A 25,501-nucleotide genomic window follows, 5' to 3' on the forward strand; every position below is an offset into this window, starting at 1 on the left:
TATTGCTAGTAAAAAAAGCTTTATCAAAATTGCAAGCGAGAAATGTAGCATTCTCTCTGGCAAAAGTCTTTTGAATTAGGGCTGTTAGTTTGTCATTTATTAAGTTATGTGGTAAAGTGGTATACAAAGTAGAAAAATCGTATGTACTGACTGTAGATACCTTGTAATTATTAATTTTAAACTTATCCAGGATTTCGCCAGATAAACCAGTTTTTATGAAGTACCTATATCATGACACATATATAGTTCTTTGTGATGGAATATGTGAATATTACAATATGTGAATGAGTGTAAACTATACGGCGAAACACGTATTATGAAGTAGAAAAATATCAAACTGAAATTGCTCTCAAAAGAAGAAAATCAGTAACTACTGAATGGCTAAAGAGAATAACCTTTTTATATGATGTACTTCTTTATATGCGTCGTTTTATGGGACGTACAACACTAATTTTGGCATATTACACCCCTACGTCAGCAATTTTTGTCAAAATATATGTCTGTAAGTAACTTGTTGCCCGCTTAGCTCAGTAGGTAAGAGCGTTGGTCTACGGATCTCGGGGTCGCGAGTTCGATCCTCGGGCGGGGCGTATGTTCTCCGTCACTATTTGGTAAATAACATTGTGTCTGAAATCATTAGTCCTCCACCTCTGATTCATGTGGGGAAGTTGGAAGTTACTTGCGGAGAACAGGTTTGTACTGGTATAGTATCCAGGAATACTGGTTAGGTTAACTGCCCGCCGTTACATGACTGAAATACTGTTGAAAAACGGCGTTAAACCCAAAACAAACAAACAAACAAACAAAAGTAACTATTTAGACTCGCGTTAAACAGGTAAAAAAGTCGATAGAATGGTTCTGAGAGACAGAAAGTGAACTTGAAAGTGAACATCCAAGTTCTAAACTGACTTCAGTTAACTCGAATGTTTGAACAAACTAGAGAATTACTGGCCAAAACCACATTACTGGGGAAGCGTAAATGATCTGTCGCTCGAACTGAATATATCGCTTCTTTAAACACATTGAACTTCAATGAAAATAAGTAGTTTTTCTTACCTGACCATTATACACTGGAATGCTCTTCCACCAGATGTTTGTAAACTTATCCGTTCCGCAGTTCAGTCAGGCTGTTAGCCAGATTGAACATGTCTCCCTATAAACCACCTGCTCTATTTTTTAAACCTGTTTTTAACCAACCTTATTTCTTTGTTTTTAAACCTCTTTATGTTCACATTCTTACTAATATTATTTTGTCGGTTGACGCGCGCAAGGTCTATGTCCTCGCGAGGGGTTTGACCTAAACGGAAGATAGATAGACCATGCAGATGTTGACAAAATCAACAGGAAATGCCGGTAATGGAAAGTATGATTTTTATTTTTCTAGTACTTTAACACTATACTGTCTCATCATTGTCCTTTGTATAACATATTTTTACTTTAAAACACTAACAATAATTATTAGCACTAATTCTTTATTTTTTCAATCAACAGCACAAAGTATCAGGCATATATATTGTTCAATTATTTTATTCACACAGATTAGGATCTCCATTGACGTTAATTGTTCTAAAATTGTGTCTCATCAGACAATCAAGCACTATCAGTTCTCCGGGTGAATTTGATCACGATCGTAATGTTTAGGAAACCTCATTTTACGACAAATGTTCACGAAATCGTCACAGAATTTTGACTTGAGTTTTTCGTTATTAAAGAAAATTCCTATAGTTTTTTTTCCTTTCATAGAATTTTTTTAAATTCACATATATGATAGGAAAGTTTGTGCTGAAAACAATGAACAAATAAAAACAATAGGTCACCGGGCTTGTTTTTTGTGGAAAAAAATTGTTTTGAACACACCCACTGTTGCTGAAACTGTCAGCGATTTTTCAACATTTTCACAATTGTCTGCTTTTTTATAAATACCAACCAAAATATACATCAAGACAGCACAATACGGGTTTTTTTTTCTTTTTACAGATTTTATCATATACTTATTTGATATCATAGTCATATTTGTAATACTCTATCCTTACAATACTGGGTACAAATGAAAAAAAAATATTGTCTCATATTTACTTTTGTGGACTTTTTTCAATGAAAAATACCCATAGTGAAGATTTTTTTTTTCTTTTGAAAAAAAACTCTTTGATAGAATTTTTTCCTGTTTTTCTTGTGTATAGATAATTGTATTGTGAGCATAAAAATGGCTAAAAATGTATGGGTCACCAGGCTAAATTTTATGTTAAGACCGCTAGAATACAACACCTGTTCGGACCAAAAATGGCGCGAACCTGGCCAAATTGATTACATGTATGTCTGCTAGAAGTTAAAAAATCAGTACTAAGTCAACTATCTTACATTATATGAACAACACTGTCTTTGTACTAAAATTCGATGTGAAAACACAACCACAAAATAGCAAGATACCTGTCAGGCATGATACTTGTCAATACAACATAAACCAGTATCAACATTTGATTACTGATAAAACTTATCAAAAATGTTACTTCATTCAAGATTCCTCATATTTAAGATTTTACCTGTTACTCAGATCTACGTGTTTCATATTTACCACAAAAGTATTATCTCCAACCAAATGTTAACAAATTTAATATGCTTATGTCATCTAAAAATGTAGAATTGATCAAGTCAGTTGCTGTATTCTTATATCATGCCTTTCAAAAGAGAAAACTTTGTATGCAGGAGTTATAACCACATATTGTTAATCAGTACTTGAAAGATATTGCCAGATGTAAATGTATCATGTCTATTTGATTGACTTTACACATGCTATACTTTGTACACATATTTGTAAATGTATATATATTTTTCATGGGCCGGAGGCCTTAAAGCGAATAAAACTTTGTCATTGTCATTGTCAAGATCGTCTGTAACATGTTTCAACAGATGTTGACTTCAGTTCAGTTTTCCATAGAAAGTGTCGGCTGCGCAGAAAGATGCGCATAAAAAACTATAGGAATTCCCTTTAAATCTATATCTGATTGACCCTCTAGTTCAATACGCACTGACAAGAAAGTAAGTCGGATAGGCGATCTTCCCTGAGAAGACTGACCCTCGCGTTTAATACGCATCGACTTCTACATGTAAAATGTATCATAAGATTGTGTGGTTTGTAAAACGCATGGTTTTGAAATTTTCAGTATTATTTATTTATTAGGCATTGATATTATCACGCATTAAGGATATTATTATGCAATGCATTGTAAACCTTCTCCGCACATTAACTTCAGTTGCATATAGATTTTTTGATGTTCACTGTCTTGCCATATATCATGTATTGTATATCCTCATGGGCCATTTGGCCTAATGGAATATTGAAAATAAACTAAAACTATCATGTATAAAATGTGTTAAAATCCATGTTTTTAATATGTTTGCAACGCATTTTTTAAAAAAATATGTTATTTCCGTTTAAGAGAAATTTGATATTAAACCGCTTTTATGAGCAGTGTTGCATTTTCCATTAATGCTCATGAACAGACTCAATCAAACCGAGTCTGCAATTTTCACTGTTTACCTTGTTTTCGTTGCTTCCGAGAGATCTACTTTCCAGATTTTATTAGCATGTTGTTGTAATTAGTTTCAAATGTTCTATATACACGAATATGTATATTTTTAACATAATTTATATCTTTTTTGTGCTTCGAGAACATTGTTTGCAGCATGTTTAAAATATGGATTCAAATCTATCTTGAGTCAAATGTTTGTATATATTGTTTTAATATAATTTATATATTTTAATTCAGTTGTTTGTTGTTTTTAACATAATTTATATATTTTATTTCAATTCTCTTGTTTGTGTTTCAGAAAAATTGATATAGAAAAACTCTTTTATAATTTGTTATCATGTTTGAAAATACTTAAAGCCGCGTGTTTGTATATATATTCCAACATAACTTCTATCCTTTAAATACGTTTAAACTTAACAGAAAATTACACAGTTTTGTAAAAATATCTGATGTTTGTGTTTCCTTTTGTTTATTATCATTTAATTGCCATTTTAGACATTTCCTTTTAAATAAATTATCGTTCCTTAAAAAAAAAATAGCCCATTGCGCACTTTACCTCCACTGAGCACTGGTGTACATTGCGCTTTATTTCCAGGCATACCCGTTGCTGAATAAATAACGGCGTGACTCGGTGTGTACGGAATAGTACGATTAGGTACGGGCTTAACCAAATGTTATCTCGACTCGCGAGATATTGCGAGAAAATTTCAAAATAATAGCGCCGAATATGTAAACAGAGATAAATCGGAAATGTCATCTAGAAAGAGGTCCGCTAAAGGCATCAACGATGCAGTGAAATTCTTTGTAGATGGTACAGTAATAGATTTGTCAAATTGTTATTCTTTACTAGAGAACTGCATCTTTTAAGCATTATCGTTCGTTTTCGCGATCTTGTTCATTTTGACAGTTGATTTTTTTATGAGAGTATTCCTATTTCTTGCGTCTTTATGACTTGATGATCTTATTCAAAATTATATCAGGAATAATCCAAGTAAATCTGATCTGTATGCGAATTTATTTCTGAATTTTTAATAATTGGTATGGATCACAGGCACGAGTATCGGACCTGGGACAAATAAATGACCAGACTGAGTCAAAAATGAAAAATATGTAGTGAAATATGATTCCCCTTCAAAAGATACATAATGTCTACTGAAGGCCAGAATCTTGGGATTCGAGCCTGCGAGCAATGGGTTCACTTCCCAGGCCGTTATGAAATAAGTTCTCGAGACAAATTAAACAAACTACCCATCACTATTTCATGTGTACATTCAGCTACAAAATGAGACTGACCTCAAGTCTCTAGCCCTTCCCGTTCATAAAATATATATCAATTGCCTTTCTGCTGAAAGTCCCTGGTAGATAAAAATGTGGCACAACGAATCGGTACGAAATCACGGGCTAAAATATGTTTGTCAGCCTAACTACTATCATCCCACAAACAAGTTGCTGCGAACATGCCACGAATTAGCTAAGAACCATGACTACCAAGCAAAACCTAGCCAGAAATTGTCCACAAAGTAACTTGTACAGAAAAAGTGCAAAATTAATAAGTAGTAATGATAAATGTATTAAATAAACTCAATGATTGAGGATGTAACAAATTCAAAATCAAATTGTCAATCTGAACTTTTTAATCTTTTCTAAATTGTACTTCAGCAACAACAAGACAGAAATTCAAGGGTAATGAAGAGTTGTTATGGGCACTAGAATGTATAGAGGAGACGTCTCTGAAGACAGGCCTGTCACCGGACCATATAACAGCACTTGTAGATGTTGCTGCATCTGGTATACAAGGTATTGCTATTCAGCTATGGTGTTTTTAAGTCTAAATTTATGTAATAAAGCTATATACAGGTGTTACATTTTGATTCTAATGATGATTTTTTTTTTTTTTGCCCCAATGGTAAGCATAATTTTTTTCAGTTTTTTTGAAACTGACAAAGGTATTTGTTTCTATCTGTTTATTTCAGTCGAGACAGTTTGTAAAAGAATCATCAAGGCTCTTATACCACAGTCGGTGGTTCCAGAAAAAGCTGCACTCAGTGTCATCTCCTGGCTGTGTACCCGTAAACCATCCATTAACATACAAGTAAGTCGTATAGTGTAACTTTTATATTTAACGGTAACTGAGCAGTAATATACAGTGTAGTTACACATTTAATAATTAATCTTTCATAGACCTTTCCCAGAAAGCAGTGTAATAAGTCGTAGGTCAAAAAATGCATTTTGACTTGTAAACAGGGAGTAACTGTTTATAATTTAAATTTTGCTTGTGCAATAATTTTTTGGTTTTCACCAGAAAAAATTCTTTATAGATCTGATATAAAATTCACTATTTCCTTTGGGGACAGAGTGCATTTTTAGGACAGAAAGGTGGCCGCTTTTCTCTCTCCCAAATAGTAAGGGGTTTACCCTCATGTTTGTGCATATTTGAACCATAAGGCCTAAAAAAAAATATGTTTGTTTCCTGTAACCCGACCGACCATAAGTTTTTACCGCCGACCGCAATTTTTTTATGGGCTGAAATTCGAGATTCTGATTATATCTTTATTGATTATAGGGATAATTTAGTTGTACCCGACCTCGTCGTGCATAGTCACGAACGTTCCTGGTTCAGTCGACATGAAACAACATGGCGAAAAGCCTGTTTGTCGGTAGACTCGAGGTTCCAGGTTTTCACCCGCGAAAATCGAGAAGTTTTCTTTAATGCATATCGAGTTCAAAAGTTCTGTCCCTTGTCAATCAAAATCTCGGTGAATTTCAATACTGTTCGCCGCCACAAGCGGAAGTATGGCAGTAGGCGGAGTGTCATATACTAATTAGCTACTGACAGATGTCAATCACGCCACGCGCCGACTGACACTTGGTTATCTCGCGGTTTGTATTTAGTACTTCATTATGAAAGGTGTTTATTGATCAAGGTGTAAACGTTAATTGATAAACAATTCGTAGAAGAATAGTCTATTATCATGTTTGTACCACTTGTTCAGGGGTCACGCTGTCGGTTGCACTTGAGCCATTTGCGACAAAAGATTAATTGTGGCCCCGAAAATCTCTAATTGGCAAAAACGGCCAGTAGCTATGTCTGACTGCAAAACTATGAACTTTGCCTGTTACACAATGTTTACTGAACAAAAGGAATCAGTGTAGAAAAAAAACTTGTATGAACAACATCTGTAGGGCTGTCATCGATAGAAACGATATCGATGTATCAACGATATTTTTTTGTCGATCGATTATCGATTCCCAATTTCAAAAATCGATATTTTACAGAGAGAAAAAAACTACCCAAATAAACACTCAGACCCTAAAAAACAACTAAAGTTCAAAAAGTTGTAAATTTGGATAAATGCAAAAAAGGAGTGAAGGCAAAATAAAAATGAAAGATGTTATTAATTTTTATGTATTTCTTTTATTTCATAAATACAAATACAACACAATCAAACAGAAATATGGAAAGTAGGCAATAAAACTTAAAATAGCATTTACAGGAAGGTATATTGTATGCATATGAACAAATAAGTCGTTAATCTAACTTAATAATCAATATATCGATGTATCGTCGATATTTGTCTTCTGATATATCGGTATCGTCGATACGCCTAGGACCCAATCAATGACAGCCCTAAACATCTGTTATTGAAAGGCGGGAGCAAATTTTCAACAATTTTATTTGATTAGTAATTTAAACAGGCCTCGACCTTAGTGGTGGACCGTTGGACCGACGCAACCAAAAATATCGGCAGGTCCACTATCAAAAGTTGGGTAGACCGACGGTCAACCAATTTTCAGTCACGGTCTGCAAATAAAATAAAACCCTTAAAAGTGAAAAAATAGGGGTGGTGGGGGGTGGGGGATCGTATCCATATCGGCGAATTCACAAAACAAAAGTTGATTTTGCCTTAGTACGGCATTCTACAGTTATAAGCATTGGCGAGTTAAAGTCAGGATAGCACGAATGGACTACTCCACCGATCGGGTGAGTGGTTTTTACGTGGTAACTTTACCAAATTGAGTAATTACATCAGGCAAAATTACCTGGATTGACTGAAATTTACCTGCGAATCGTAAAAATATCAAAACGTCATGCTGGTAATTTTCCATTCCACAAGCACGTGCGCCCTATCGTAATACTTAATTTACATCGCAGTTACTTTTGACACAAAAAACGCGCGTAGTGCATTCATTTTTTAATATAATCGCTTCAGATATTCAACACCGCTTGAGAACTAATACAGTTTGAATTCTATAACAATTTTAATAAGATATCGACAGGAATGTAGGCAAAATTCTTTTAAAACGATCCAATTTTCATATAATGTTTTGTAAAATTTCAAACAGCGCGATCTTGATTATTTATTTCCTTTTTAAAGTAAATAAATGGTACATACTATGGTAATAAAATTCAGACTTTTGACCAGAAAATACAAAAAACACAATTAAAAAATCTTAAATAATGAAAAAGCGGCAGCAATTTAAATACATGGAGTAAAACGATTTTTTGGCAAACAGATTTCTGTTAGCATGGCAGAATAGGTTACGTGACCTCATGAACGTAAATAGAAATGTGGTTTTAAAATGAGGCAGTATGATGTCGTTGCGATTTTTAATAAGTTTTAAATGAGTCTTCGTACATATATTTTTTGACACAACACTTTGTTAGATATTCTTCTCAAACAATAATGTAAATTTCTTGAGGGCAAATAGGTCAGCATCGTTCACGGTCTGACACATTTTCATGTCAGTTTATTCGGGATATTGCACATTCGCTTTTAAAAAATTAAAGAAAAAACTTTTTTACTGATTTCTTCTCAACAGTTAAAGGAATCGAGAAAGTACGATCAGACAGTGATGTGTCACATGGCGCGAAAAACATGACGTAATGCAATGACAATCTTGTGGAAACTATACCGCTTTGATCTCCACTGCAGATGCCACAATAACCGACACACTTCTTTTTGCTCTTTGAGGGGATGTTAATTGATGATGAAAACAAGGCCAATTACTTAGTTTATTATCAGAATGATTACCGAAAATTGTTGATGTTTTGTTTTTTTTCACTTTCAGCACTGGTGCTGATTGTGTCCATATTTTGGGACACTTTTCAAAATAATTATTTTTCGGGATAACAGATTGCTAAAGTCTTCCATTTTTAATTATTTAGAAATAAGTCCTGTTTCTTTGAGTCATATGAAGTTATGACGTCTACAGCATCACAATTTAGGAGATAGAATTGGAGGTCCACTAAAGTCTGAGCAGGTCTACTAGATTTTAGCAGTTGGTGAACCTGCTGGCAACTGCTGAAAAAAGTTAAGGTTGAGGCCTGATTAGGCAGTTAATTGGCGATAATAAGGTTACTAAACACTGAAATGTTCTGACACCTACTAAAAAAAAAATTAAAAAAAAAAAAATCCCTACCTACCGACCCCCATTTTTTTCAGCATGTTACAGGAAACAAACATATTTTTTTTTTAGGCCTAACATTTAAAACACAATGCTTTGAGCTTTTAAGTAATTTTCATCTTGAGTGTAACATATTTATGCAGCGACTTTTTTCCTAATATAAGTGGTACCAAATATCGGACCCATTCACAGTTGGGTCTGCTGGACCCATTCACAGTTGGTGTGAAAACCTCTAAAAATATAGAATCAACTTTTGCGAGGAAATCAAGATTTGTTACCTTCCTCACTCTATATATTATCGGCCCTTGAATGTTTAGATACAAATCAGGTAAGAATCATTTAAATGGTGTCCTCATTTGTTTTGGAATAAATATATGAATGTAAGTTTTAGACATCTTTTTCCACCAATATATTCATATTCAATCATTAAACATTTTGATTTTAGAAAGTTAAAAAAAATCACAAGGGGAAAAAATTAATAATTTTGAGAAAAACAATGTTAATTTTCACAATTTTTTCTGGTACCAGACCCATTCCCAATTTTGAGAAAAAAAATCACTGTTATGACAAGAACTGTTTTTAGCTCGACTATTCGAAGAATAAGTAGAGCTATCTTACTCACCACAGTGTTGGTGTCAGCGTCACACCTTGGTTAAGTTTTTCGTACCAGTCCACTTTTTGACAAAGTCGTTTGAGATAAAGCTTTGAAACTTTCAACACTTGTTTATCATCACCATGTCCACTTTTAGGCAAGAGTACATAACTCCATCAAGGATTTTGGCTGAGTTATGGCCCCTTTTAACTTAGAAATCTTGGTTAAGCTTTTCGTACCAGTTCACATTTTGTGCAAAGTGTTTGACATATGGCTTTGAACCTTTTATCACTTGTTTAATATAACAGTCTTTATCTGTAGGCAAGAGTACATAACTCTGTCAACTATTTTGGCTGAATTATGGCCCTTTTTATGTCCCCCGAAGGGAGCAGGGCCTCCTCTGGGTTTTTCATACTTGTCGCCAACCTTTTCGCCAATTTGAAAAAGTTGGAGCCACTTTAGTGCCATTTTTGAGCCAAAGTTCTGAGCCACTTTTATTTCTCTTAGTTGGCTGTCAAATTGTGCATAGAGAAATAAAATATAGTAAATAATTTCTTTTGAAGATGTGTTAGTTCATTGTAGAAGTAAATTCAATTTGTAGTTGGATACAAATGACACAAATCATTTCCTTAGTTTAAGAATCATATTTATCCATGAATTACCAATATTCCAGGACTCATTTATTTTCGGAAAGGAAAATTCGGAATTTTTTCTATTTTAGAAGGTGGGTTGAACACTCATCTGATGATTTTTAAGAAGCCATGGTAGCAAGTGATATCTTCCAGTTTCTGAACATTTCAAAGGAATTAATTTACCAGGTCCAGGATACAAATTGAGGCTGCTGTGTTTTTGTTTTCGGATTCATCGTTAAAATCTTTTATGAAAACTGAGGAATTACAAAATTATCTAATATATTTGCAAAAAGTAACAAATTAAATGTATCTTTCGTACTTACTAAAAATTCGTCAGTCATACAACTGCATGCCACAAACATGTCGATCTTTTTTGTAAAAATCACAATACATAAAGTACACCGTGATCGGCCTTAATTTTGGTGAATTCTTGGCAGAGTTCAAACATACAAGCTGGCAGATGTTTTGATTACTGATTAACCATCAGTTCACACATTATTACGCAATTATATTCTCAAAGTGTCAACCAACTTCAACAGTCGAATTGTCAAATTACACCGCCTAGACTGGTTATCGATTTTATTCACTACCAGCGCCTAGGTTAACATGTGTATCGGGAACCAATTATTGGGTCGCTTATATCACTACGGAAAAAAAACAAATGACGAGAAAAAAAACTATGCACCACTTATTTTCGCCAATTTGCAAAATTTAGCGCCAAATTCTTAAAATTATCGCAAATGGCGACATTGGCGATCGACAGCGGAGGCCCTGGGGAGACATATAGTTTTTGAACTGTCGGTCTGTCAGTCTGTCTGCAATTTTCGTGTCCGGTCCATATCTTTGTCATCGATGGATGGATTTTCAAATAACTTGGCATGAAGTGAACCACAGTAAGACGACGTGTCGCGCGCAAAACCCAGGCCCGTAGCTCAAAGGTCAAGGTCACACTTAGACATTAAAGGATAGTGCATTGATGGGATTGTCCGGTCCATATCTTTGTCATCGATGGATGGATTTTCAAATAACTTGGCATGAATGTGTACCACAGTAAGACGACGTGTCGCGCGCAAGACCCAGGTCCGTAGCTCAAAGGTCAAGGTCACACTTAGAAGACGTTAAAGGATAGTGCATTGATGGGCGTGTCTAGTCCATATCTTTGTCATCAATGGATGGATTTTCAAATAACTTGGCATGAATGTGTACCACAGTAAGATGACGTGTCGCACGCAAGACTCAGGTCCGTAGCTTAAAGGTCAAGGTCACACTTAGACATTAAATGTCATTTTTCATGGTAGTGCATTGATGGGCGTGTCCGGTCCATATCATTGTCATTCATGCATGGATTTCAAAATAACTACGCATGAATGTGTGACACAGTAAGACGACGTGTCGCGCGCAAGACCCAGCTCCGTAGGTCAAAGGTCCTAAACTCTAACATCGGCCATAAGTATTCATTCAAAGTGCCATCGGGGGCATGTGTCATCCTATGGAGACAGCTCTTGTTGGACTTGAAAATTGGTACAATTTTTGTACAAGTCCATGTTTTGTCAAAAGTATTTGACATGTGGCTTTGAAAGTTTGAAATGTTATTTATAATCATGATTTATATTTGTAGGCAAGAGTACATAACTCTGTCAACTATTTTGGCAGTATTACGGCCTTCTTATGACTTGGAAATTAGTTCAGTTTTCGTACAAATCCATGTTTTGTCAAAATTATTTGACATATGGCTTTGAAACTTTGAACACTTGTTTATCATCATGATTTCCATCTGTTGGCAAGAGTACATAACTTTGTCAACTGTTTTGGCTGAATTATGGCCCTTTTATGGACTCGGAAATTGGTTCAGTTTCATACAAGTCAACGTTTTGTCAAAGCTATTTGACATGACATTGTGGCTTTGAAACTTTTAACACTTGCTTATCATCATGATTCCAATCTGTAGGCAAGAGTACATAACTCTGTCAACTATTTTGGCTGAATTATGGCCCTTTTTGGACTTGAAAATCAGTTAAGGTTCCGTACCAGTCTGTATTTTGCCTAACCTGTTTGTCATATGGCTTTGAAACTTTTGGCCACTTGTTTACCTTCATAGTCTACTTACCTAGGACAAGGACTTTAGCTCAGTTATGGCCCTTATTTGGACATAGAATTTAGTTCGGTTTTGCATACCATTCGATATTTTGTCTGTTAACTGTTTGATATATGGCTTTGAAACTTTGAACACTTGCTTACCAATAATGAACATGATCACACATTGCCATATAATGCAAGACTTATCCAATTCCACAAATGCAGGTACATTGTTAACTTTGTCTTATCTGTTCCTTTTCTTTTGTCTGAAAATCTCAGGTAATATTTTGACCATATACTTCTGTCAATGCTTCGAATAGTCGAGCACGCTGTCAACAGACAGCTCTTGTTGTTACAATGTAATTCTTTCCATATTTCAGTCATCACTATGTAATTTTAAGCTTCTAACAGGCCCCAGGTACTAAAATAAATACACTGATATTTGAAGATTTTAAGGATTTGAAAGAAAGGAAGTACATACTTCCCTGGAGCTTTAATTTTATGGCTTAGCTTAAAAACCAAAAAGTCCACAAAAAGTAGCCCTCTCAAGAAAAATTAATTGATATTTTCACTATAAGCAACAAATTAAAACACAAAAAATGTCTTAACTAATCAGACAATAAATAATAGGAAAACACTGCTCAAGGTTGAAAGCAATACTTATCAACCATGCATCTAATTAAAAAGGAAAGTTGACCACACATCCAAACAATGAAAGGAATATTTTATATTTATATTTTTTTATTTTTATAAAACCAAACTAGTTTCAGGCTGCTTTAGCCCTTCACAAGTGCATAACAAATAAAAAACTAATAAGAGTATAATTTTAAGACAAGACCGAATTCATGTTTCTACCCTAACCTATAGTATGATGAATAACATGTTAATAAAAGCATCATTTTTGTTTTATTTCAGTGTTTGTTGTTACGATGGTTACTTGTGATATATGAATATATTGATACTCGGGATGATCTGCATGCTATGTATGGAGTGCTGTTCCACTTCCTCCATTACAGAATAATGGTGAGATTATAAGATTCTTTCACTGGTTGTAGGAGCAGATGGGAATTTCTGGCCTCAAGGGTAACTGTTCAGACGGTAATGCATAAGGAGGCTCTAACGTTTCTTAGAGTGAAGAAACTGTTCACTGCTATTTAATATCGCGGTCGCGAATTCACCTACAGTTACGTTTCATTGTTCAGCGTAACTTTATTACTGAATAATAACAACCATTTATTATGCTCTCGGCCAAAATCCTATTAAATTCAACCTTACTACTTTCTGAAATACTGTTTTCCAATTCACCTTTCTTATTATTGTGTATTTGCATTTCTAGAGGACATTGTACTATTATAGCACCTGATGAGAAGTAAATTATATAGACAGTTTGACATAATTGTCAGTCCATAACAACTGTGTGAGTTGTAAATTTGAAGCAACATGGGGGTAATTGGGATTAAAAATACATATAAATACCAACTTTCCTAAAATTATTACTACGCATGTTATGTAACATTTTCTTTAAAATCCAAGGGTAATTGCAGAATATATGACATTCTTTTAGGGAAAATTTAAAAGTTTTAAGGGAAAGTATAGCTATTTTTGGTAGGGAAAACAGCCTATATTTGGCTGTAAAAATATTATTAAGAAATCACTGGTATGAAATTTTGCTATTTCATGGAGTTAATAGTTCAGCTTTCAAAGATGAATTAATTGAAATTTTATTTGCTCAAAAATAAGCCCCATTCCAAGTATTATTTTTTTCACAGTAAAGGTTCTTACCAATACTTAATTTTCATTTTGGTTGTTATTTCTTGATGATAAGTTTAAGTTAAGATAACGACATTAAAATGTAAACAATTTTTTCATTTGTTATACTTACAGACACCTTATATCTGTCACCTGCTGTACCTTTTAACACGGAAAGAAGATGTTAAACTGTTCCGTGTGAGATTTCTTATACAGTACCAGAAAGATATGGTAAGCATTTATTATATGATACTCTGATTTGAATTTACTATTCCATAGTGGCTTTTTTTTGTGGCTTTCAAAACTGTGTATATGATTTATATTCAGCACATGATGTGTTGCAGAAGCTTGGTTATGTTTGTTTTGTTGAAAAAATGAGTTTTCCCAACAGACTGACTGGCATTTACACTGTGCCAAACATCAAATGATACCCTTGCTAGATATATTACAAAACAGTTTATGTAAATGTACCTTTAATATCTATGTGAACAGTTTAAGATATATATCAGTGCTTCATTTAATGTGAGTTTTACACTTAATATGGCTTCAGCTTTTCTCTCTCTCGAAAAAAAACTTATTTTGTTTGACAGTCCATAGATTTTCATTATGCCAAGCACTAGCTTCTCTTCTGTTGGTAGGCATTAGATTCACATATACATTAAAAAAATAGATTCTGGAAAGAAACACTTGTTTTACCAAAGATATGTTGTGTAAAGGGTGGGTTAAACGTAAAACATATCAAAAGAAAGTTAAGTGAAGTTCAGCTGTATTTGAGAAAATCATTTAGCATGAAAGTATGCCAAGCACTGTTCCATCATTCTACAGCTGCATTCAATGCGTGATGTTGGTAGTAGTAAAAAATATGTTTAGTTAAAACATTTATTGCGCATGTACTATTTCCAACCCAGCAGAAAGTACTGTTTTTTCATGTTAACATTGTACATACTGTTATTGTTCCTTTGTTAATAAATAGTAATCTTTTTTTCCAAGGGACCACAAGCATTTCTGACTGGACTTCTGTCTATATATCGGCATTATTATCCAAGCTTGGTACATGTTGTCAACACCCGCTCATACAAGGTAATTGATATCATCAGTACACATTATCATATTATAGATATCATTTATATTGTGATCCTTTTCTGTCCATCATCAAAGACACAGAAGTCCTTGTTTTTGCTTTTCTCAGATAATAGAAATGACTAATTTCAGGTTGTTTGTTGAGATTTTCCACAATTTATTCTTTATGATAGCAAAGTTTGAAGATCAAACCTGTTAAAGTTTTAGCCGGATTTGCATGTCCTCCCCTGACATTTGCTAATAATGATACATGATTACACATTGATAAAATTTGGAAAGTATTTTGAAATTTGGTGTAATTACTAAATTATTATTTTATGTTTTTCGGTGGTTTATCGAAATATAACGGTAATTATATCCTGATAAACTCACTGGCCACTCAGTGAAAATAATCAAATCTTGTACCCAGATTAACGTCAAAAAGTTTACCGAGCGTACTGAAAATCGGAAACAATATGACGGTGATGTCGTTAAAATGACGTCATCTTTGCGATGCTTCCTGATAAAATTTCCCGCAAATTTCGACATTTTATTGAAATAAACACAACAAAAGTAGAGTTTTAGACATAAAATAAACAGAAAAATTGTTGGTATTGATGTAATATCACGGTAATTTCACTCGTGAACACCAAAAGTTGTTATTTTCACTCGTGGCTGTGCCACTCGTGAAAATATCACTTTTGGTGCCCACTAGCACTGTTCCAAATTCACGGTAGTCCGACAACCCGTGGCTACCAAATTTCAGCTCGGGCTACCGATTTTCCACAGGTACAAGCCCGACTGGGCTACCGAATTTTCCTCATTTGTTTAAAAAACATGCTAATTAAACGAGTACTGCATCTTGATTTTCCAGACTGAGAAACGCTTATGGAATTATTGGTTTTTGCACTCTTACGTGTTGACAATCAAACACAGTGTTAAAGACGTAACCGCAGCGCTAATTGGCTGAATACAATCACCTCTACTGGTTTCAGACCAGTTTCCGATAAAAAATGAGGGTTTTCATTATATTTATTTTCAAATACAAATTGTTTACAAAAGTAATCTACAAATTGTTAAACCCTAGTCTTTACTCTTTGCAAAGATGTAAACAATACCGGCCTTATCTGCGCATGCGTCCAAAAACGGGGGCTCCAAAAGGGCAGTCTAATTAACGTTAATTGGTTTATCTACAGTACCAGTTTCCGATAAATGGTTTTTTAAGCAGCTTTAAAATTATTTTGACTGAAAATCTTTTATAATTTTGATTTTAAATTATATAATTAACCTTTACAACTTTTTCCCATAAATCGTACACGGTGTGGCTATCTTCTGTTTCGTTACGTACGGTACCGTACAGCACCTATACAATCATATTATGCAGCACTTGTCTTCAGACAAGCACCTTTCACAACATGTAATTGTCTAGCTTGTAAACAGTAGTTTATTTGATTACTGTATACATTGTACCCCCGGTATATGGGAGTTTTATATTGATTTTAAGTCATTAAGCTGTGCTATATAGATTTAAAAAAAGTAATAAAAAAAAGATAAAAGTTTAAGTGGAGGCTGGGATTCGAACCCACGACCGAAGCATGCGCTCTACCTTGTAACTAAATACCCATGTGATGCAATGGTAATATAATTTCCTTAATATATTATCTAATTATAAAGGGAGAGTAATTCTACAACGGAGTGCAAATCATAAGCTCAGGATTTACCTCCCTGGAATAGGACAAACATGAGTTTGTCTTCCGCGCATGCGTGTCATGTGGAATCCCTCAGATGTAAACAAAACAGAAAGTTGATTGCGTAATAAAGAAGGTAGAATTTCTCTGTAAACACTTGTCATTGATGAACGAAATTTCGCTCGATGCTTGCTTGTGAAACAGCCTTCCAAAACATATAGTACTCCCTTTATGAAGGGTTACATGAAAGGAGAAATTACGAGAATTCGGATACTGGTACTGTTCGGGTATAGATACGATACCAGTAGCGTAACTGATAATTTGATTAGCTTTCACACTTCTCGCGAAAATCTCACAAGTACCTGCAGTAGGTGGAGCTTAAATTATGCTATCAGCGTGTGTGTAATGTGTATTCAGCACTCAGTATTACATCTTACAAATTGTCAACAGTCCGAGTTGCAGTAATTGGCGAGTGCGGATCCTAAAAAATCGGGCATAACAGTTTAGATTTTGTTTTGGCAATGAGTGTCATGTCCGATGCTTTTGGACTCTGACGATGCTGATCTGGACTGGAGTATTTCGAGTTAAAATTTTTCAAAAACATGGCAAACATGTACTGTATGTCTTTTTTATTACTTCAACCATGCATAGAGACATCTGTAAAACAAAATGTTATATGGTGCAAAAATTATGTATTTTAAGGTGTTAAAGTTCAGGCTAGTGAAATTGGTGTCGGGCTTGGAAAATTTTTAATCTGGTAGCCCGAACGGGCTATTGGATTCAAATCTGAATTTCGTACACTGCCCACTAGGTGAAATTATAAGGTGATATTACACCGAAACCAACAATTATCCTCTATTTTTTTCTTGTTTACGTACATCTCTAGACTGAGTGTTTGGGATTTAAAACTTGTGTTTAATGTGACCTTGGGGAATGTCCAGGTTTTGACAAGAATTAAAAGGACATATCAAAATAATGGTTACTGATAAATTGGTTATATGTATAGTTAGAGCAGAGGGGAGAATGTTCCTTAGTACTGACTTGTTTGCAAATGCATTGAATCACTAGAATTTTACCAAAAAATGGAAGGATGTAAGAGTATTGCTGCAGTAGTACTGCAAATGTAGATAATGGGATGAAAATGACTAATGTAGTGTAGTCATAGTATAGTTAGCCATTGATCTGTTAGTTAAATATCATACTGTTGTTTATTTCAGTCCTTCTTTCCATCCTATGATAGGAAGTGGAGTGCTACAGTGCGGCAAGTGAGGGAGCAGAATGGGCTGTCACCCACTGTAGATATGAGCTGGGAAAAGGCATTGTTAGAAAGGCTACATCCTACTGGACAGGCCATAGATCTCATGCCTGTAAGTGCTTGGCTTTGCTTTATATAATATAAGCAAACATAAGCAGAAAATTTTGTTTAGTTTATACCAGAGTTATCTTTCATTGTTGAGGGAATGGTGGCAGTGCCTATTAGGAGGTGAAATTGCGTTGGAAAAAAACTGAAATAGAAAAAAAATCACATTGTTATAAAAATAATATTCTTAAATTTACTATATTACACTTCAGAAGAAAATGACTTAATAGCATGTTGTATTAAATGGTATGGTTTGCATAATTATGTACTTGGTTTTGGTTAAAAAAAAATAATGAGGGAATAGGGCTAAACTTCATCTCCTGAAACAGCCAAAAATTACTGTTATTTTACTAGATATTTATGCTCAGTTTTAAACAAATCTCTAATCTAATTACTACGCTGCTTCTAGAAAACACTTATACTGGTTTCAGTATGCCTTATTGTGAGGGGGTAAACGTAAAGGTTGAATGAGTGATATAATAAAGACTACTGCTACCTGCCTAAACCGAATCAATGTTTTTCAGTTTTGTATAGTTTAGTGCAGTTGATTTTTTTTGGCTGAAATTCTGCACTTTTGCCCCCTCTGAAAATACATCCCCACACACACCATGTCCCCTACATACATGACAGAAATTCTCCAGAACATTTTCGAACCAAAACTGTTGTTTAATAATACATATATAAACCATACTGTTTAAAACACCAATCATTGAGCTTTTGAATTATTTTCAAGTATGACATAAAAAAATCATCTTTTAATGATGTGATTTTCCCAGTCCTGCCACCATTCCCCAAAAAACAACAACAAAAATTCCCAGTAGTGTACCAATGCTAAAAGTCAAATGATATATCATGTTAATGTTGTATGTGTTCATCACTGTATGTGCAGAAGTAACCCCCATTCAACATGAGCTCTTATTAAACTATTCAAATTTTGATAGGGTTTATTTGCTTTGTTTTCTGCTGACAACTCTTCTTATATAATGGATCGATGTTTTATTAGTTGCATTTAATCTCTTGTTCTTGACAGTATGTGAAAACATGTTTGAAATATTTCAGTCAAGAAAGCGTAGGAAGATAGATCCAATACCTGTGATACACTCTCTGACGTCAAAGACAAACTACAAGAGGGACACACTAGCTCATTCTTTAGGGATTCGCACTGTACCCTTTATACTGATACACTCCTTTAAAGATGTCTTAGATAATCTAGATAGTATAGAGGTATGTGTTATTAAAAGTCACATTGATGTGTGCAAGTGTTCTCAGTGGCCAGGTAGTTATGGTTGCTGACTTCATATCACATGCAGGTTATCTCAATTTGCTTAGGATGTAGTATTTTTCATGTGAGAAAGTCCTCCAGCTGGCATATGGAAGGCCAGTGGTTCTACCCAAGTGCCACATGTCTGAAAGGGTGCCTAGGGCCTTCCTCCAACATCAGAATGTCACATAAAAATGTTTAAATGTGATTGACAGTTTTTTAACATCATCCCTACCTAACTCAAAAGCAAATATGTGCAACACAGAAAATTTCATTTGAGAAGGCTACAAGGATAAATTGTGATAACATTTATGCTTGACTTTAACAACATATTAAGCACTCATTTCAACATTAATGGTCCTTGACAAATCAGTGTTTTATGCCCATCCAGTTAACTTAGTTGGTAGAGCACAGGCAAGTGGTTAGGTCATAAGTTAAAGTGTAGACTTCAGTTAATGAACATCAATGTCGAAATTATGATATTGTTCAAAAGTTAATTCATTCAGTAAAAAACAACAAACAGCTGTTCAAAATTTAATGTTTGTTTTGCAATTTCAGTTTCCAAGTCAGATAGGAGCAGTGTTACGGTCAGATACACTAAAACATGTGATGTCATACACAAAAGACCATATAGCTGAGGCCAGGTTTCAGTTCTGGGTTGCTGAAACTTTACAAGAAGGTACATGTATTACTGTTATTTTTTCATTCATTATAAATTTACTGATAATAAACTTGTGTCTGTGGAAGGAAAATGAGTTCGTATTTGTGGATAGACTCTTGAAATGGGTTTTATAAGGACATTCAATGTTTTGTTCTTATTAGAACAGATGTTGGCTTACAACTGTTTAAAAGTTTTGTTTATTTGTTTTTTTGGTTCCCTGTTCACATCTATATGCAGCCCGTGGCAGGGATCCAAATTCTTTCTTATGAGGAATTTTTCAAGCTATTGTAAGGTCAGACTGTTTTACTTGTTCAAATATAATTGCCTTTGATGACCTATAAGTTTGTATTATAGTTCAATTAATCATCAACTGTATTATAATTACTGGTACAGATATATTATTTATTTTATTAATGTCTCATCACATGTACAGCATATATTAACTCACATAGTAAAGCAACAATGTACATATGCCGCTCTATACAGAGCTATAAGAGACAGAATACATATATACATATTAACAATGTTCCAGATCTTTATATAAAACACTGACTTAAAACATCACTCTTTATAAAAAGGGGTGAATACACTAGACTAAAATAAACTAAAACCTAGTCTTATTGTGTATCAGAATTTATAAATATTGTTTTTAGAGTTCTTTAAAACGAGCAAGGTACGGATGGTATTTACAGATAATAAAAAAAAAATTATCTCTATTTACAAAATAAAATACTTTTCCTACATTTTAAAATATAAAAGCAGGTTCCAGCAGTGTGTTTAGCTACTTCATTATTGGAGAAAAGCCATATAAACTTATCAGAGTCATTCATCTGTTCAAATGTGGCAAAAATATCTTCCGCAGCATTGTATAACTTATCTCTTAACTGCTTATATAACGGACAGTAAAGTATTACATGTTTTTCATCTTCCACACAGTTCTTACAATGAAAACAAGTTCTTGCATTAACATCTAGGTTCTTATATCTACCAGTCTCCAATTTCAGTGGAGTTACCCCACATCGAAACTTTGCCATGGCACTTCTAAAATGAGACGGAATAGTAGATTTCACATAATTTTCTGTACCAAAATCACTTTTAAATAATCTATTTGTCCGTAGTTTATTATTTCCATTACCCCTTTGTGATTCTACTTTATTCAATGCATCCTTCCATCCCTGAATCTCAACCTCTACCAATTTGTTTTCTACTGCTTTAACACAACTTTTAACATTTGGTGATGTGGGAAAGGTTCGTTTGTTCTAACATTTTACACATACGAAATACACTATTTTTACAGTTACGGGAAAATTCATTCTCAGCCCATAAATATATTAGCATATGATATACCAGACTGATTGACATGTTTTATTTAAGAAATTAAGATCTTTTCATTTTACCCAGTGTTGCAATGTTAAACCACCACCATTTAGATAGAATTTTAAATTTATACTGCCATAAGGAACTTAAAACATTATAATTTAAAAAGAATACTTCCTGCAAATGCTACAAGTGTATCACATGTTGTCTTTAATATGTTTAAAGGATTCGGGTAGATGTTAAAGTAATTTAAAGTCTTTAGAAGCCATGTATTTATGACATACATGTATTTGTATATGAAAGCTACAAAAATATATTTATACCTGAAATATACTTATTTAGATTACCAAACAGTACTGTTTTTATACGCCCAAAGGAACGTATTATGTTATGACACTGGTGTCCGTCCGTCTGTCTGTCCGTTAGCAATTTTGTGTCGGCTCTGTAACTCTTGAACCCCTTGAAGGATTTCAAGGAAACTTTACACAAATGTTCACCACACCGAGACGATGTGCAGAGCGCATGTTTTGGATGTCTCGCTTCAAGGTCAAGGTCACACTTAGAAGTCAAAGGTCATATCAGTTTGTTTCATGTCCGCTCTCTAACTCTTGAACCCCTTGAAGGATTTCAAAGAAACTTGACACAAATGTTCACCACACCAAGACGACGTGCAGAGCGCATGTTCCGGATGACTTGCTTCAAGGTCAAGGTCACACTTAGGGGTCAAAAGTCATATCAGTTTATTTCGTTTCTGCTCTGTAACTCTTGAACTGCTGGAAGGATTTCAAAGAAACTTGGCAGAAATGTTCACCACATTGTAATGATGTGCAGAGCGCATGTTCCGGATGACTCACTTCAAGGTCAAGGTCACACTTAAGGGTCAAACGTCATATATGACTTTGCTTTGTGTATATTGCTCTGCATTGCAGTGCTCTTGTTTTTATTTGGCAGATCTCTTTTTTGTACTTACAGTAATTTTTTTTTAATTGCTTCCCTTTTATGTTACTATAAATAGCTTATTTTGAAACTTTTTTATTATTGGCCATAGGGAAAAACTGAGACCACTTTTCTGTGGTACAACATGGATGGTACCTCCAATTTTAAGGTGTATTTTTACATACCTGTACCTGATAAGGATTTTTTTGTAGACTTTGAATATTTTTTTGTGGATTTAGATTTGTTTTTTGAAGTTTTCCTTTTGTTGTTCCAGTCCTTTGGGGCTACAACAGTCAAGTTGCCAAAATTTTGCTCCCATCCTATGATGTAAGCCTTCGGGCATATATTGCCCTGCTTGGCGGCGCTCTTGTTACAGATCATGTCATCATCTTTTAAATACTTTAAATTGTTGTGTTGTTTCTAGAATTGGTTGATACATTGAAACAGAAAAACAAGGAAAGAGCTACTACACTGCTACGGTTGTTAAAGTTATTCTCAGATTTTCTCCAGGTATGATTTATATGTCATTGAAACTTTTTTGTTTGTTTGCACATAAAAAGACCTGGAATAAGACTGTACTACTCTTTTAAACAGTTGACAAAATAAATACTGCAAAGGCAAAGATGAAGCTGTATTTTAAAGCGTAATGAAAGTAATATGAAAATGTTACATTTTCTTTTCTGGAAAATGATTAAAAATGGTTTGTCTCAGCTTAGAGTTACTTATTTTACACTGATTGTAGAGCTAATGTTAGTTCACAACATCTGCATGAATATCTGATCAATAATTGTGCCTTAGTACTGGATTGTGGAAGCCATGATCCAGCTTCAGTCTTGAAGGGATCCGAACTTGCTGGACTGTTAAGTAGTCAGATGCCCTACTTCTGTAACGCTGCACCAGCAAAGCATTTGCAATGTTGCAAGCATGATAGATATTTCCTTTGACATAGTTAAGTAGTGAATTTGGACTTAGATAATCCTGGTTAAAGTTTTGCATGCAACTTACTATCTCCAAAACTAATGCAGATCTATACTGGATTGAAACTCTGTAGACATTTTAACATTTAGGGTAATATCCCTCTGGGACAACAATTGGAATAGTCGAGCATTGGCTGTCTTAAGGACAGCTCTTGTTTTTGTTTACATGTTCCAATCTAAAGTCTGTAGATCTGCATAATAATTATTATGTAAACCATACCATTTATAATGTATGCTTTTAAGACATTTTCTTTTCCAGTGTAGCATATTTATGAAGAATTCTGTTTTTTACTACAATCTGATTTAACCAAAATTTAAGTAGTTACAGCACAATTTACCCCTATTGGCCGGCACTGCTGCCATTCCCCAAAAACTGAAATAAAAAAAAACTGGATATGTTGGATTCAAAACACCTCTGTTAAATCTATGTTCACTGTAGGGAGTGGTACATGAGTCATAGTACAGATGTTTTTACAAACAAAATCATTCATTGTTACAGAGAAATGAAGCAATAGGAAAAACATTCACATTTACTTATTAAATGCAAGAGTTCTACTGTATTTATAGGAAGGTATCCCTGCTGTGGATATTGTGATGTCAGAATACCTACAGACGTGGAATGGTCAACACTTTAAACATGTGATTTTCAAACTTATCTCAAGATTTCGACTCTACTCATTTTCAAGTAGGTATTTCATTCAAACTTGCAATATATTGATTGCCTACAAGACAACAAAGAATGTATTTAACAAATTAACTGAATGTAAATATTGATGCATATACGCTGCTGGAGAGAAACTGTTGAGCACAAATGAGTCTGTGCTCAGTTTCTACCAAAAAAAAAAAAAAAAAAAAAAAAGATGGAAGACAACACCTGCAACCAGTGATAGATTATATTTGTTGCATACAGTATCCATCAGTGACAGTAAAAGTCAGATCATTGAACTCATAAGAGGATAAGCAAAATGCGTGAGTTACCCATTTTTTTAAGCAATCAAAACATTTTAAATATGAGTAATGGCTGGGAGTGACATGAATTGCTGAAAACATCCCTATTGTATGAGCCATTTATGTTTTCATAGTAATAAAAAAATGAAAGTTTGACTTTTAAGCACTATGTCCTTAGATATAATAACATGAGGTTATGCATTTAGTCATAAAATATAGTTTTGTTTGACTTCAACAACCTGAAAGTTATCCCCATCTGTGAAATAATTATTTTGTTTATGCTGCATCAGTTCTATTCTTAGATAACAAAAAGCATGGATTTGGACCTCCTAAATGTAAGTTTCGGTATGTAATAATATCGAAGGTATTTGTATTTCACACTTTTTTCTTTCAAATTTTGTATAATTATATTTAGAGAAGCCTAGTTGAACTGCTTCAATTTGTCCTAGGTTCTTAATGTTTTACACTAAAACAAAACATTTACATGAATTTGTGACTCCAGATTTTTCATGTCTTTACATTTATTTCAGCACTAAATCGAGCTGTGTTAGAACCTCTGAGAAAGCTGTTCTTTACATCATCTATTTATTTTAAGGTATATATTTATTGTATTACTGCAAAAAAATTAGTTTAATTTGGTTAGTGCACTTTTCATGTTTTATTTGCTTACATAAAAGAAATATTAATATGTTTGTTAAATCTGGAATGGATTGATATTCTTTATAATACAATAATACTCATATGTAATGACAAATCCGATATAAAGCACAATTTTTTATTCCTCCATTTTTTCCTGTCCCTAGTTAGTATAAAAATCTTTGGGTGCAGCAAATGGAATTTATAGCAAAAACGTGGGACATATAAGGGACATGTTTTCTGGTCTGAAAGCAATAATTCATACATGAAGTAAATTATTACAACAGTTTCAGACGCCTGGTTTTGATCATTTCATGTTACTGTTCATATTAATCATAATAGTGAAGTTGACATGCATGTAGCAACAGTTAGCTTTTGTTTCAGAAATTAAACTTGACTACAAAATATGCACCCTGATACCTGAATAAATAAAAGCACAAATTTCTTTTATTGTTACTTCGAACAATAATTTAATGCCTCAAATACAGATGTTATCGACTTCATTTTCTTTATAACACTCTGGTTAAAGGGTGAATATATGTCATTTGAAATAACAATAACATTTAAAATTGTAATTCCTTTCACAGAAGGAACAGACAGGTAATGTCGTACAAATGATATGGCTCTTCTGACTGGAGAAAACAAAAATACTCACTTAAAAACATCAGAAATA

The 25,501-nt window shown here is 33.9% G+C and overlaps 1 protein-coding gene across 1 annotated transcript in view; it reads left to right on the top strand.

The window, feature by feature from the left end:
* Positions 1–4,197: 4,197 nt before the first annotated feature.
* The window catches only part of LOC123553802 (centromere protein I-like), a 40,110-nt gene continuing 18,806 nt past the window's right edge, over positions 4,198–25,501 (top strand). The window contains exons 1-12 of the mRNA XM_045343461.2: positions 4,198–4,341; positions 5,190–5,327; positions 5,504–5,622; positions 13,152–13,259; positions 14,121–14,216; positions 14,976–15,065; positions 17,950–18,099; positions 19,152–19,316; positions 19,912–20,032; positions 22,692–22,777; positions 23,812–23,929; positions 24,723–24,787. Coding sequence (XP_045199396.1) covers positions 4,281–4,341; positions 5,190–5,327; positions 5,504–5,622; positions 13,152–13,259; positions 14,121–14,216; positions 14,976–15,065; positions 17,950–18,099; positions 19,152–19,316; positions 19,912–20,032; positions 22,692–22,777; positions 23,812–23,929; positions 24,723–24,787 — 1,317 coding nt within the window. The 5' untranslated portion in view covers positions 4,198–4,280. The remainder of the gene's footprint in view (positions 4,342–5,189; positions 5,328–5,503; positions 5,623–13,151; positions 13,260–14,120; positions 14,217–14,975; positions 15,066–17,949; positions 18,100–19,151; positions 19,317–19,911; positions 20,033–22,691; positions 22,778–23,811; positions 23,930–24,722; positions 24,788–25,501) is intronic.

This window comes from Mercenaria mercenaria, chromosome 7, assembly GCF_021730395.1.
Source record: "Mercenaria mercenaria strain notata chromosome 7, MADL_Memer_1, whole genome shotgun sequence".
In the NCBI taxonomy this organism is placed as follows: Eukaryota; Metazoa; Mollusca; class Bivalvia; order Venerida; family Veneridae; genus Mercenaria; species Mercenaria mercenaria.